This window comes from Hypomesus transpacificus, chromosome 10 (assembly GCF_021917145.1).
Source record: "Hypomesus transpacificus isolate Combined female chromosome 10, fHypTra1, whole genome shotgun sequence".
In the NCBI taxonomy this organism is placed as follows: Eukaryota; Metazoa; Chordata; class Actinopteri; order Osmeriformes; family Osmeridae; genus Hypomesus; species Hypomesus transpacificus.
Genome location: NC_061069.1, coordinates 13,206,656 through 13,220,415, shown reverse-complemented (window position 1 = coordinate 13,220,415; position 13,760 = coordinate 13,206,656). Strand labels below are relative to the sequence as shown.

Genomic DNA, 13,760 nt, shown 5'->3' with positions numbered 1-13,760 from the left:
TTCAGTAAGCGTCAATGTAATTGGTCGGGTTCCTTTACCAGCACCCAATCACATGCCTCCATGGTCTGAGGTCCGGGTTGGCATTGCAGGCAAATGACTTTCATGCCGTTTCAATGTCCGTGCAAAATCGTGTAGATATTCCAAAATGAATATCATAAGATCCTCGCTGTCCCGCTTCAGTGGAGTGATAACCTCGAGCAGGTAACTATAGTAACCATACAATCATTTTGAAGATAAAACTGAGGGCAAGAAATCTTGCCTTTACAGATAAAGTTATGTCAGGTTAGCTAACTAGCGTAGCCTCATCAGTTGCTAACAAGCTGGGCACTACTACGGTCGATACTATTTGAGTTTAGATTCGTGACAAACTGATGTTTATTGTTGATGCCTTAATTGGTGGCTGTTCATTCTCCCATAACCGAGCTTGCAAATTCACGTACATGATTTATTTACATCACACATCATGTGATTGGCTAGTTATTATGGTGTTATCTTAAGAAATGTAGTTACTCTATCCTTAACTAAATACCCCACAGTTATCTTCCGAATTGGTTCAATTGAGTCAGTGCAGAACCAATAGTTGTGTTATTGATCTAAACCTATAGGCCCAGTTTCCCAGACACGGATTAAGCCTAGACCTAGAGTAAGAGAGAAAATTAAATTAAGATCTACGTTTTTTGTCTAAGATAAGGCTTAATCCTTGTCTGGGAAAACTGGGCCATTATGTAGAAACAAAACCCAGTTTTCAAACAGCGTCCAACTATCCGTTCACTCACTGTATTTTCCATCATCTCGTTCCTCCGTGTCCACGCAGGAGTGGCTTGTTTCCACCGGGCGCCGTTCTAGAAGCCCAGACTTCCAGCGGCAGGTGCGCTCCTCTCTCGTGGCGCTCGGAGGGAGCGGGGGTGTTCCAGCAGCTTCCGTGGCAGTATCAGCAGATCCGCACCAGGAAGCGAGGTACGGAGTACCAGCCCAAGAACATCAAGAGGAAGAGGACCCACGGCTGGATCAAGAGACTGAGCACCCAGGGAGGCATCGAGGTCATCCTGCGGAGGATGCTGAAAGGGAGGAAGTCGCTGACACACTGACGGACCAAGAAAAGACTACTTCCTGTTGGACTTTGATCAGACCTGTCCTGGTACTGGAGGTTCTGTGTGAATAAATAGCCGTGTTGGGACGATTGTGCAGGGTTGAGATCTGAGGGTGTTACCACTTTTGGGACTGCTCAGTTTAAGAAGTTATTTGATGATGGTCTGATTTGTATCGAATCATTTTCGCAATGTGTTTGAATATGTCTGGTTTAACTTGGTCATCGGACGAACTCTGTAGACCTCAGGCAGCGGAGGGTGGCTACTCTGGGTTGTAATCAGGCAGGAAGCAGTCACCCATGTAACTGTCTTACTGACAGACAGACAGACAGGCTATCTTACAGACAGGCAGGCTATCCTGTACGTCTTGGTTTGAAATGGCTCATCATATGGAAGTTGTGACTGAAAGACACCAAATAATTGTTATTACTCTTGTCCATCGGTAGGCTGGGATTCTGCATCTGTGCGTTCTGCTTGTTGTACCAGAGCCATTAAAATGTGTTTGAATGTGTGTGCTGCTCTAAATAAATACTTGTACATAAATCACTCTCAGATTCACGTTCTTTGTGGTGGTGATGGTTAAGTACTTACAGTATTGGCAAGTGATTAAATATTAAGTATTTATGAATGAGAAACTGTAAAAATGACTCCTTAAATGTTGTGCTCTATTTTGAGGTAAAGGGCTAGTTTAAGTTTATGCGTTTCGACTTTGTATGTCTTGTGTTTTGATCCTACGCCCCTCCCGTCTTCTTATTAGGCGTACCCCTTCTGGCATTGGAGGGTTGGGTTGTTACGCTATACTTATCTAACCAATTAAAACCGTTATTTGGCATTCCATTGCTCTGCAGCCAATGAATGATCAGCCAATGAGAAGGTTACCGCCCCCATGTTCACACGAAGCAAAAAGCAAGGCAAAAAACAAAAACGGAGACGATATATTGCGTATCACACGGTTAAATAAACTATTAGCTACATATCTAGCTAAGAATAAGTATCAAACGAACCGTTTATAAGTGCATCGTGATGTGATCTGCGCCAAAATCACTTCAATAAGATTTATTTAGGTACACATTTTTAATTGTGCGTTGTTTTACAGTGAGCGAATTGGTAAACAACCCGTCCTGTGGAAGCTAAATAACAGGATCCCAGCAGCTAGCCAACCAGCTAGTGACTTTGGGGAAAAGACATGGACAAGGTAAGCAAGTTAGACTGCTGGAAACAATGCTCATTTCGATTAAACTAGCTCTACATTTTTTTGTTCTCGCTCAAGCCAACTTAAGTGTGGAGTTAGCTAGTTTACAGCGGATGTTATTCAGCTGTCTGTCTAGAACTAGTTAGCAGAACAAAAATACTGCAAGCTCGCCACCTAATACACTAACCTAAGCTTGCCAGTCTTTGTAGCTAATTGGTTAACGGACAAGTTAATGGGGCTCGGCAACATTGTTATTGAATCCTAGCCGCTTTTACTTTCGCTTTGGTCAGTAAACTTGATTTTCATTGTTTAGGCTGACTTCCTGAAAGGACTCCCTGTATACAACAAAAGCAATTTCAGCAGGTTTCATGCTGACTCCGTTTGTAAAGCATCGGTAAGTTACCGCACATTGCTTCAACATATTTCGTGTCTGCCATTAGAACGTTATCACGTAAGGTGATCTGTCTACCTGAGCACGTCACCATTAGACCGGGAAGTTCAAGAATGCTCCGGTTGTTGTCAACGATCATCTGTAAGGACGTGGCAAAAAAATCAATGAACGAGGCAACGTCTCTTAGCGATGAATCGTTTTTTTAAATTACAGAACCGACGGCCATCCGTGTACCTTCCTACGCGGGAGTATCCGTCTGAACAGAGTAAGTATCCAATAACCCGCCAGAAGGTGTAGTTCTTCTACCAGACAGATACAGAGTAGAATCTACAGCTCCTCTCTGCTGCTAGTCAGTAGGTGACTGTGCTCGTTCCTGTTGCCCTCCTGGGTGTGGTTATGTTGCACTGTGGTAAATACAGACCGTTCCTTGAATCGGACCACCAAAATGTGGTTACAACTACACACTTCCTTGATCTTCTGCTTTACTTCCCATATGTTCTGTTTTTATAGAGCGAAATAAATGAAATATAAGTAACCTGAGTAATTGTCTGTTTGTGGTCTTCTAGTCATCGTGACTGAGAAGACAAATATTCTGCTGAGGTACCTTCACCAGCAGTGGGACAAGAAGGTAGATACACCACACCCTCACTACACTACACCCTCACTACACCCTCACTACACCCTCACTACACCCTCACTACACCCTCACTACACCCTCACTACACCCTCACACACCTCACTCACTACACCCTCACTACACCCTCACTACACCACACCTTCACTACACTACACCCTCACTACACCCTCACTACACTACACCCTCACTACACCACACCCTCACTACACCCTCACTACACTACACCCTCACTACACCACACCCTCACTACACCACACCCTCACTACACCCTCACTACACCCTCACTACACCACACCCTCACTACACCCTCACTACACCCTCACTACACCACACCCTCACTACACTACACCCTCACTACACCCTCACTACACCCTCACCACACCCTCACTACACCCTCACTACACCACACCCTCACTACACCACACCCTCACTACACCCTCACTACACCACACCCTCACTACACCCTCACTACACCCTCACTACACCACACCCTCACTACACCCTCACTACACCCTCACTACACCACACCCTCACTACACCACACCCTCACTACACCCTCACTACACCACACCCTCACTACACCCTCACTACACCCTCACTACACCCTCACTACACCACACCCTCACTACACCACACCCTCACTACACCACACCCTCACTACACCACACCCTCACTACACCACACCCTCACTACACCCTCACTACACCACACCCTCACTACACCACACCCACACTACACCACACCCTCACTACACCACACCTTCACTACACCACACCCTCACTACACCGCACCTTCACTACACCGCACCCTCACTACACTACACCCTCACCACACCACACCCTCACTACACCACACCCTCACTACACCACACCCTCACTACACCGCACCCTCACTACACCACACCCTCACTACACCACACCTTCACTACACCACACCCTCACTACACCGCACCTTCACTACACCGCACCCTCACTACACCGCACCTTCACTACACCGCACCCTCACTACACCACACCCTCACTACACCGCACCCTCACTACACCACACCCTCACTACACCACACCCTCACTACACCACACCCTCACTACACCCTCACTACACCACACCCTCACTACACCACACCCTCACCACACCCTCACTACACCACACCTTCACCGCACCCTCACCGCACCCTCACCACACCACACCCTCACTACACCACACCTTCACCGCACCCTCACCACACCACACCATCACCACACCCTAACTTCCTCCCCCCCCCCTTCCTCCAGAATGCAGCTAAGAAGCGTGAGCAGGAAGCGTCTGAGGTGGAGAACATGGCTGCTCCTCCCAGGAAGATGGCGAGGACAGACAGGGAGCTCAACGAGGACTTCTAGAACCACACTGACTGAGGGACACACAACTACACACACACTCACAAATACACACAGACACACGCCTACACACACATCTATACGCATACTCCCAGGCCTAAGCAAGCACACAGCCACACACTCACTACAATTATGCTTGATTACATGACCACACACACACACACACACACACACACACACACACACTAGCAACAAGCCGAGTGATAAAGGAGCAGAGAGCAGGACTGTGGCCTGACCACCATCATCCAAGCTGCTGTGAGAGACAAACCACCTTGTCTGGGTTCATCTGGGCAACATCCTCCTCCTTCACGCCTCCATCCTCTTCTGTCCATCCCCTCTGATTAGTGTATTCATCTTCCCTGGTGAAAAGGCCCAGGCAGCAATCTACCTCCTCACCCCCTACCATCTCCTTCCACCGGGACTCATTCCTTAGAGCTCATTATGTGATTGTTATAATTTTTTAGTTTACTTGTACAGTTGTGTACATCCTCGTCTGCATGTTTTAAGTGTTGTGTTATTATGGTCTGTCTGTCAGCATGTGGTGCTTGATCAGTCCTGCTCCTGGTTGTGGTGACTGGAGGATCGCCTCTACCACTAGGTGGCGACGTAGACTTCAAAGTGTTTAATGTGAGAGCTGAGTGAGCTGTGCAGAGACACAGTCCACCTATAGGGCTGTAGGGCTCCACCTGCAGTGCTGAAGGGCTCCACCTGCAGTGCTTTAGGGCTCAGGGGAGGACCAAGTTTGAACCCTGAGCTGAGAATGTGTCTGAGTGAGTGTTTGTGAGGAAGCCTTGAGGGATGTGTTCAGAGAGAGAGTGTGTGATGAGTGGCCTTAATGGAAATGTGTTCCATGATCATGTGATCCCCCCCCCTCATGGTTTACACGGTAACAATCTAGGAATCAGGAAGTACAGATGTTTTGGAGGCCGTTGATTGGTTGAAATGTAAATGAAATGCTTCCACGTGGATCACATGACGGGATTCACATGCAAACCTTCTCGCTGTACTGAGCTAATGGGAGCAATACTAACACACTACGATAGTGAAGTGAGATCTGCAGTGTGTTCTTTTGGTGTTCAGCACAGCTCTGCCAGATGCTCCCCTTTGAAACTTTAGATCCGGGTGATGATCCGGGTGATGTTCCGGGTGATGATCCCGGTGATGATCCGGGTGATGTTCCGGGTGATGATCCGGGTGATGTTCCGGGTGATGATCCCGGTGATGATCCGGGTGATGTTCCGGGTGATGTTCCGGGTGATGATCCGGGTGATGATCCGGGTGATGTGCATTTATAGCAACTTGGCTCATCAGCACCAGTTTAAGATCCACGGTGGATCTTGTGATTTAGAGATTTCCCAGACAGGGACTGTCATGACATGGATGTCAAGTTTTGGGAGGAAAGTGCCATTCAGGTTTTTTGAAGCTTGGTGTAGTTCAGCCACCGTAGTGTGCCCAGTGTTTGACCCCTCCCCCTGTTCGCCTATGCTGCTATGTATAAAGACTTGCAGTGGGCGTGGCCCTGACAACCCTGTCACCATGTGTATGTATAGCTCTCTCAGAATTGAAACAGGAAGTGGAACTGAGTACTTCCTGGGTCACTTCCTGGGTCACCCATGTGCATGTAGCCTCTAAACTCCTCAGACCAGAGAGGTCTGAGATGGTGGTAGGTTGTCTTATGGGATGGCTGTTGAGCACCTAGTTACCCCAGCCGTCTGCAGATACAGTTTAATGTTGTGTGTTTTCACAGGTAGCCTATTGGGTTATTTTTTTATATAACTTGTTTAGATTTGGATGCCCTTGGTCCTCCCTGTCCGGTAGATGCAGATTCTGGAGCAGAGTAGGAACTGTGTGAACGCTTCTGTGGACGTCGCTAATATGATTCACCTGTTAAATCCTTCTGATTTTAGTGGGTGGAAAAAAGTCCAGCAATATCTACCCAGTTTAATTCTGTTATTTTGGGATATTTTATGACAATTTTCTGTCAGTGGAAGAATATTGATAACAGAGCATTGGAGAAAAAAACGAAAGTGTTTATTTTTTATTTTGTTTCATGTCAAATGAAAGTATATTTAATGAAGACTTCTTCCATTTTGGGTTTGAAAACTTTGCATTCTTGTTCTCAATAAAGTAAATCTTGTTGTTTTATGGTCTATTTTTATTTTATCATTATAGTTTAGGTTTTTGTTTTGTATAACTTTCAAAATATTAACACAAAACCTTTCCCAGTTATATTTATTCCAGTGAGTCTTATTTGGTGTCACTGTGGTACATTCACTATTTTTATGTAATAAAATAAAATTCATAGAAAAAACTGAATATAAAATAGACGGTATTTCACAGTGAATCTAGATGATAATGCTGTGTGTTGCGGCATGTTTAAGGTGCTCCATAGAAACAGACTACTCTATGTCACACGCATGCTGGGAATCATGCTTCAGAACACAAAGTTCTGCCGTCCAGAATCTTTACAATATTAGACCCACTGTCCAGGAACAGTAGATTAGATGTACTGTACTCATAGACTCTGGTTTGGACCACATCCAGTTCATGACACAGTTTAGAACCAGTGTAGAAGACATGCGGTCCAGAACATTTACAACATATCAGACATCGTCCCGAACGAATACATGACCAGGATCAATATCAAATATATTCAGCCTAGGATGTGATGAGGCGGTCGTCTCAACTTGACAACCTGACTATCAATTTGAGGCAGACGGTACACAAGATTCTGGAATAAAAGTCTGTAAAGACCCCAAAACCAGTAATGCAGTCTTCTGTTCCTCTTGTGTTCTTCAATGTTCCTCAACCTCCCCATCATTCCTCAGCACCCCCCCCCCCCCCCCCGGCTTGGCACTGTGCGTCTCCATGGCGACGCCTACGACCCTGAGCCGTTAGTCTCCATGGCGCCGGGCCTCCCCTCGCCCCCCTCCCCCTCGCTGGATGGCAGCTCCTCGGGCGTGGTGCTGCCGTCCCCTCCAGGCCCCCCTGGCCCCCCACTCACCACCGTCCCCCCAGACCTGCTGGGGGCCAGCAGCCTGCCCGGGCTGAAGGGCTGTCCGGGGGCTCCTGGCCGCTCCGGGCCCCCGGGGGCCGCGGCCTCCTTCTTCACCTCGGGGGACTTGTTGAGCAGCTTGTTGAGGAAGGCAGGCAGCTTGACCTCCCCGCCCGGGGGCGTCTGGGGGGAGCGGGGCGACCCCGAGAACTTCCCCTGCAGAGGGATGATCTGCTTCAGCTTGTTGGAGCCCAGCAGGGAGTTGGGCCTGCGGGGCTTGTCCCCCCCGCCCCCCTTGCCCCCCCCGGCGGCGTGGTGATGCTGGTGGGCCTCAGCCTTGCCGCTGCCTTCCTGGCGTGCCTCGGCCTGTTGCTCCGCCTGCCTCTGTAGCTCCGCCTCCTCGCGGCGCTGGCGCTGCTGCTGCTGGAAGTGCTGCTGGGCCTGGATCTCGTGTTTCTGAGAAGGAGGAGGAGGAGGGGAGGACGAGGGGGAGGAGGAGGAGGGGGAGGGAGGAGGGAAGGGATGGGGGAGAGAGATGGGCTCAATTCATGAAGGCGATAGCCCTACTCTCCTACTCTGAAGGCTCCCCTGCCCCCCAGCCCCCCTGCCCCCCAGCCCCCCTGCCCCCCAGCCCCCCAGCCCCCCAGCCCCCCTGCCCCCCAGCCCCCCTGCCCCCCAGTCCTACCTTGAAGGCCTCCCTGCGTCGGTACTCCAGCTTGGCCATCTCCTCCGCCACCCACACAGGAACGTCAGGGATTGCTACATGGATGATGTACTTCAGCAGGACAGCAAAGTGCTGTCAACACACACACAAAGTGCTGTCAACACACACTCTAAATCAGCCAAGGTCTGTCTACCTGGAGGCCTGCCTGTCTGCCTGCCTGCCTGCCTGCCTGCCTGTCTGTCTGTCTGTCTGTCTGTCTGTCTGCCTGCCTGTCTGTCTGTCTGTCTGTCTGTCTGTCTGTCTGCCTGTCTGCCTGTCTGCCTGTCTGTCTGCATGCCTGCCTGCCTGCCTGCCTGCCTGCCTGCCTGCCTGCCTGCCTGCCTGCCTACCTACCTACCTGTCTGTCTGTCTGTCTGTCTGTCTGCCTGCCTGCCTGCCTGCCTGCCTACCTGTCTGTCTGTCTGTCTGTCTGTCTGTCTGTCTGTCTGTCTGTCTGCCTGTCTGCCTGTCTGCCTGTCTGCCTGTCTACCTGCCTACCTACCTACCTGTCTGCCTGTCTGCCTGTCTGTCTGCATGCCTGCCTGCCTGTCTGTCTGTCTGTCTGTCTGTCTGTCTGTCTGTCTGCCTGTCTGCCTGTCTGCCTGTCTACCTGCCTACCTACCTACCTGTCTGCCTGTCTGTCTGCCTGACAGCCTGTCTGTCTGTCTGTCATACCTCAAGCAGTACAATACAGATGATGATCATCTCAGGACTCATCCAGGGGAACAGCCGCTGCAGCTGACCACACTGGCCAATCAGGTAACAGTTCACGATGATGGCAATCAGCCCCATGACCTCCATCCCCGTCTGTATGGGGGGGATGAAGAAGGGGAGGAAGAGGAAGAGGGGGGAGGGGAAAGAGAGGGAGCATATTAGCACACCCCTGCATTTGCCAAAGATAATGCATCAAATCCAGGACTTTGCAACCCTCTTCTAGACCCCCTGTTCCTTGGTAGCTTCCTCTGTCTTGGTTCCAGACCTGCCACTGTCCGATGTTGTCCACGCGTTCTCCAAAGGGCCTCTGGAACCCGCAGCACAGCTTGAGGGCGTCGCTGCGAATCTCGATCACGTTGTTGATGAGCGCGCACAGCGCGGCCAGCGGGAAGGCAGAAGAGAAGAGGACCACGTAGCCAAACTGGATGAACATCTCCTGATAGTCCTCCAGAGTGCTCTGGGGGTCAGAGCGGACAGAGGACTGAACACGAGGCGGTGTGAGGGTCAGTGTTACAGGACAGTACAACATGATGAGATGCTGTGTGTGTGTGTGTGTGTGTACCACCATCATCGTACCTCGTAGGTCTGCATGCAGCTCTGGATTTCCGCCTGCGTCAGAGTCAAGCCACACTCTTCCTCCTCCAGCGGAGGATCAATCCATGACTTCCTGTCCTGCTTCCTGTCTGCCTGGCCACGCCCATTCTCACTTGCCGCTTCAGAACCATTGGTCGTACTGGCGCTGCTCTCCAATAAAAATAATATATTTTTAAAAAGCGTAGTTTTTCCCCCATTACGTCAAGTTTACCCAATTTGATAGTTAACAACCTTTATTTTAATTTTAAATATCTTTCATCTAGGCTGGGCGACCTACACAAAAGAGGTGAAACTTGTCAGGTTAAATAAAGTCTTAAACACTTTGTAATCCCTGTGACGCGTTTAATGGTGTCGCTTACATGGTCGCCACTGCATCCGCCGTCTCCGCCTCGCTGTCGCCGTGGTCACTGTCGCCGTGGTCGCTGTCGTCCAGGGTGAACAGGCTGGTGGCGTGCATGCCATCCTCCAGCAGGGTGGGGCTGTCCTCCAGGAAGCTGAGAGGCCCCGCCCCCTGCTGGGTCGCTGTGGCGGCGGGGGTTGCCGTGGCGGCGGGGTGGTTGTAGGCCACCGTCTCGGTGAAACAGACCTTCCTGTGTCTCAGACCATCGCTCTGCTCCCACTCCTCCTCCGACAGCCTGAAGCCAGCCTGCTCTCACCCAGGGACATGAACATGTTATACAGGAGGCCTGCTCTCACCCAGGGACGTGAACATGTTATACAGGAAAAAACTTTTTTCCCTTTTTTTCCTCGTTTTTATTTGTATTTCTCAATCCCCTCCTCCCCCTCTCCCCTTCCCTCCCCTCAGAGTGTCAGCAGTACCTTCAGGTCTCCCCTCCTCCCCCGCTCAGATGCTCTCGTCTCAGGGTGGGCTAAGCCTCTGGAGGCCTGCTTGCAGTAGGTCGCCACGAAAGCCTGGGCCTTTCCTAGTGCCAGGCGTCCGTACTTGAGCACCCCAGTGTGGGCCTGCTCCCACAGGACCCTGGGCGTGAACACCCCCAGCTTGTGGTGCTCGTACAGGTATGGCTGGAGAACCTCCACAAAGTTCTGCATGATCTGGCGGAAGATGAGCAGTGTGGCCAGCATCTGGGGAGAACACATGTAGGACACATGTAGGACACATGTAGGACACAGGAAAATAAATACATTACTTCCTCTTAATTTTGTATGAACAGGTGGATAACAAGATGGATGGATAACAGGTAGGGTGACCAGAAGCATGACCCTGAAAAGGAGGACATTTGGGTCCATAAAGGAGGACAAACCTAAAAAGTTGTTGACCAGGGGGGGGGGGGGGGGGGGACTCAATTACTTTGTAATTTTAGTAAGTCTACATTTGTAGTTTGAAAACAAATTCAATACTTCAATAAACGAGCACTGATTTTCTGTTGTCTTAAGTGAGACAAGTTTAGTAAAAAGATCAATAAGAAAATAAGACAGTACCACTCCTCAAGCAATTTCAATTGTAATAGAAATTCAAATATAGAATTTGGTCAGCTCAGCAGCGGTTGTTTTATCATCTGCTGTTGTTGTGTTCTGAGCAAAAAATGATCTTACGGACGAGTGCCTGGCAGAACTAGCATTATCCTTGTGCCGTTTTGTAGCGCCGGCATGGTGCTCTAAAACCCCGACTACTCACGTCTATGTCAATGCGACAGAGCTTACAGAAGGCATGATATTGAATATGCTGCTCTTATGGCATCTTCTGAACTCCACGTAGGTTTGAAGGAGGACTTTCTTTTTGACATCTGAAAGCCCACGAGTGGTATATTGCGACGGTGGGCAGGAAGGGTCAAAAAGGAGGACAAAAGGGCAAAAGGAGGACAAAAGGGCAAAAGGAGGACACGCAACAGCGGTCCAGTCAAAGGGCTGGAAAACCGGACTGTCTGGTTGAAATCCGGACGTCTGGTCACCCTAATAACAGGATGGATGGATAACAGGATGGATGGATAACAGGATAGATAACAGGATGGATGGATAACAGGATGGATGGATGGATAGACGGGTCTAACCTCCTTCAGGCGTTCCATATCCTTGAGGTAGAACCCGATGTAGAACAGACTAAGGTAGGAGTTGATGAACTGAAACTGCAGAACAGAGATGAGACACATACAAGATCTGTTTTCTCTTTACTTCCCCACATCATGTAGAACCCACCTCAATATTGTTTTAGTTTTTTAACTTACAACAACAATTTTGATGATGAGGTTGTTCTCATAGTCCCTCTGGAGGCGGTAGTTCTCTGTAAAACAAACAGCACCAAGATCACCAAAACACAACAAGACTGGAGCGGCCTGTCTGAGCTAGCTGGGAGTAGGCCCTCCTTAAAGCCTGGGCCTTTCCTAGAGACAGGTGGCTGGACTGGAGAGCTGAGGTCCAGATCTGATCCCAGAGTTCCCCAGGGAGAGGTCTGTGCAAAATAATTTATGATGAACCAGACGGTTCTACTCTAACCCCAGACCCAGCAGAGGAGGGGAGAGGACAGGCGAGGAGAAGAGATGAGAGGAGGAGAGGATAAGAGAGGAGAGGAGAGGAGAGGAGAGGAGAGGAGAGGAGAGGAGAGGAGAGGAGAGGAGAGGAGAGGAGGGGAGAGGAGGGGAGGGGAGGGGAGAGGAGAGGAGAATAGAGGAGAGGAGAAGAGAGGAGGAGAAGATAAGAGAGGCGAGGAGAGGAGAGGAGGGGAGGGGAGGGGAGGGGAGGGGAGGGGAGGGGAGGGGAGGGGAGGGGAGGGGAGGGGAGGGGAGGGGAGGGGAGTGGAGAAGAGAGGAGAAGAGAGGAGAAGAGAGGAGATGAGAGGAGGAGAGGAGAAGAGAGGCGAAAAGAGGAGAAGAGAAGAGAAGAGAAGAGAAGAGAAGAGAAGAGAAGAGAAGAGAAGAGAGGAGAGGAGGGGAGAGGAGGGGAGGGGAGGGGAGGGGAGAGGAGAGGAGTGGAGAAGAGAGGAGAAGAGAGGAGAAGAGAGGAGATGAGAGGAGATGAGAGGAGGAGAGGAGAAGAGAGGCGAGGAGAGGAGAAGAGAAGAGAGGAGAAGAGAGGAGAGGAGAAGAGAAGAGAGGAGAAGAGAGGGTACCCATGTCGTTGAGCCAGTATGCGATCTTCTTGTACACCTCGTCACACACAGACACGGTGATGGCCTGCAGGATCTTGGGGAGGAACCGGGTCACGTTTGGAAGCTCCTTCAAACTCATCACAAACTCCTGGAACACAAGATACATCATACTCAATACATCAGCAACTGGAGCGTGTGTGTATATGTGTGTGTGTAAATGTGTGTGTGTGTCTGTACATGTGTGTGTGTGTATATGTCTGTGTGTGTGTGTGTGCTCTGACCTGGAGCTCCAGACACACCAGCATGGCCAGGAAGACGAAGGCCAGGCAGAGCATGCAGACAGGCAGGCTGATCATCCAGCGGAACACTGCCCTCCTCCAGGGGGGGTAGTACAGCTCCTCACAGCCAGTCACAGGGCTCACACGCTGCACCCCCTGGGGAGGGGGGGGAGGGGGGGGAGGGGGGGGGGGGAGGTACAGGAAGTGAAAGAGACCATGACTCAGGTGCTGCAGTGGAAACTGGTTTTACCTGAGAACAGGCTGAGCAGCAGAACTAGGTGACCTGAGCGTGACCCCCCCCCCACACACACACACACAAACATCAACACACACACACATCAACACACAAACACACGTCAACACACACAGACCTCAACACACACACACACACATCAACACAACAGATACAGAGATATCATATTGGTCATTCTTAGTTGACATAATTCTCAGTTGTTAGGTAAATTAAAATTATTATTGGAGAACAGTACCTTCCATAATACCAGGATTTCCTTATTCAAGGTTTAGGTTATTGATTGTAGGTTTAGACCGGGCGCTAGGAAACTGTCAAGAGGTGCAGGACAACTCAGGTGTTCCTGTATCCCAGTTCTGGTTTGGTAGGCATGGCAACCTACAAAACACCATCGCCCAACGTGGGGCTCGAACCCACGACCCTGAGATAAGAGTCTCATGCTCTACCGACTGAGCTAGCCGGGCCTGTGAAGTTTAGGATGACCTCTCTCTCTCTCTCTCTC

At 50.1% G+C, this 13,760-nt stretch overlaps 3 protein-coding genes across 3 annotated transcripts; 2 read left to right on the top strand and 1 right to left on the bottom strand.

The window, feature by feature from the left end:
- The first annotated feature begins 64 nt into the window (after window positions 1–64).
- Window positions 65–1,634, top strand: mrpl34 (mitochondrial ribosomal protein L34). The gene is made up of 2 exons (XM_047027451.1): window positions 65–201; window positions 815–1,634. Exons 1-2 carry the CDS (start codon window positions 146–148, stop codon window positions 1,086–1,088), a joined length of 330 nt encoding a protein of 109 aa, XP_046883407.1. The 5' UTR covers window positions 65–145; the 3' UTR covers window positions 1,089–1,634.
- A 348-nt stretch (window positions 1,635–1,982) lies between these two features.
- LOC124472533 (DET1- and DDB1-associated protein 1-like) lies at window positions 1,983–5,562 on the top strand. Its single transcript, XM_047027452.1, has 5 exons — window positions 1,983–2,283; window positions 2,594–2,674; window positions 2,885–2,936; window positions 3,238–3,299; window positions 4,580–5,562. Exons 1-5 carry the CDS (start codon window positions 2,275–2,277, stop codon window positions 4,682–4,684), a joined length of 309 nt encoding a protein of 102 aa, XP_046883408.1. The 5' UTR covers window positions 1,983–2,274; the 3' UTR covers window positions 4,685–5,562.
- Window positions 5,563–7,559: 1,997 nt separating this feature from the next.
- On the bottom strand, window positions 7,560–13,449 carry LOC124472391 (anoctamin-8-like). Its single transcript, XM_047027184.1, has 12 exons — window positions 13,417–13,449; window positions 13,012–13,164; window positions 12,752–12,878; window positions 11,871–11,926; window positions 11,697–11,771; window positions 10,507–10,770; window positions 10,047–10,333; window positions 9,670–9,832; window positions 9,359–9,550; window positions 9,055–9,186; window positions 8,362–8,472; window positions 7,560–8,132 (listed from the first exon to the last, which is right to left on the bottom strand). Exons 1-12 carry the CDS (start codon window positions 13,447–13,449, stop codon window positions 7,560–7,562), a joined length of 2,166 nt encoding a protein of 721 aa, XP_046883140.1.
- Between the last annotated feature and the right edge of the window lie 311 nt (window positions 13,450–13,760).

Coding starts and splice junctions, on each gene's coding strand:
- mrpl34 (XM_047027451.1), top strand. CDS start 146: ATGAATATCATAAGATCCTCGCTGTCCCGCTTCAGTGGAGTGATAACC. Junction 202..814: donor GGAGTGATAACCTCGAGCAG/GTAACTATAGTA, acceptor GTGTCCACGCAG/GAGTGGCTTGTTTCCACCGG.
- LOC124472391 (XM_047027184.1), bottom strand. CDS start 13,449: ATGTCAACTAAGAATGACCAATATGATATCTCT. Junction 10,771..11,696: donor ATATGGAACGCCTGAAGGAG/GTTAGACCCGTC, acceptor TGTTCTCCCCAG/ATGCTGGCCACACTGCTCAT. Junction 8,133..8,361: donor GACGCAGGGAGGCCTTCAAG/GTAGGACTGGGG, acceptor CCTCCTTCTCAG/AAACACGAGATCCAGGCCCA.
- LOC124472533 (XM_047027452.1), top strand. Junction 2,675..2,884: donor ACTCCGTTTGTAAAGCATCG/GTAAGTTACCGC, acceptor TTTAAATTACAG/AACCGACGGCCATCCGTGTA. Junction 3,300..4,579: donor ACCAGCAGTGGGACAAGAAG/GTAGATACACCA, acceptor CCCTTCCTCCAG/AATGCAGCTAAGAAGCGTGA.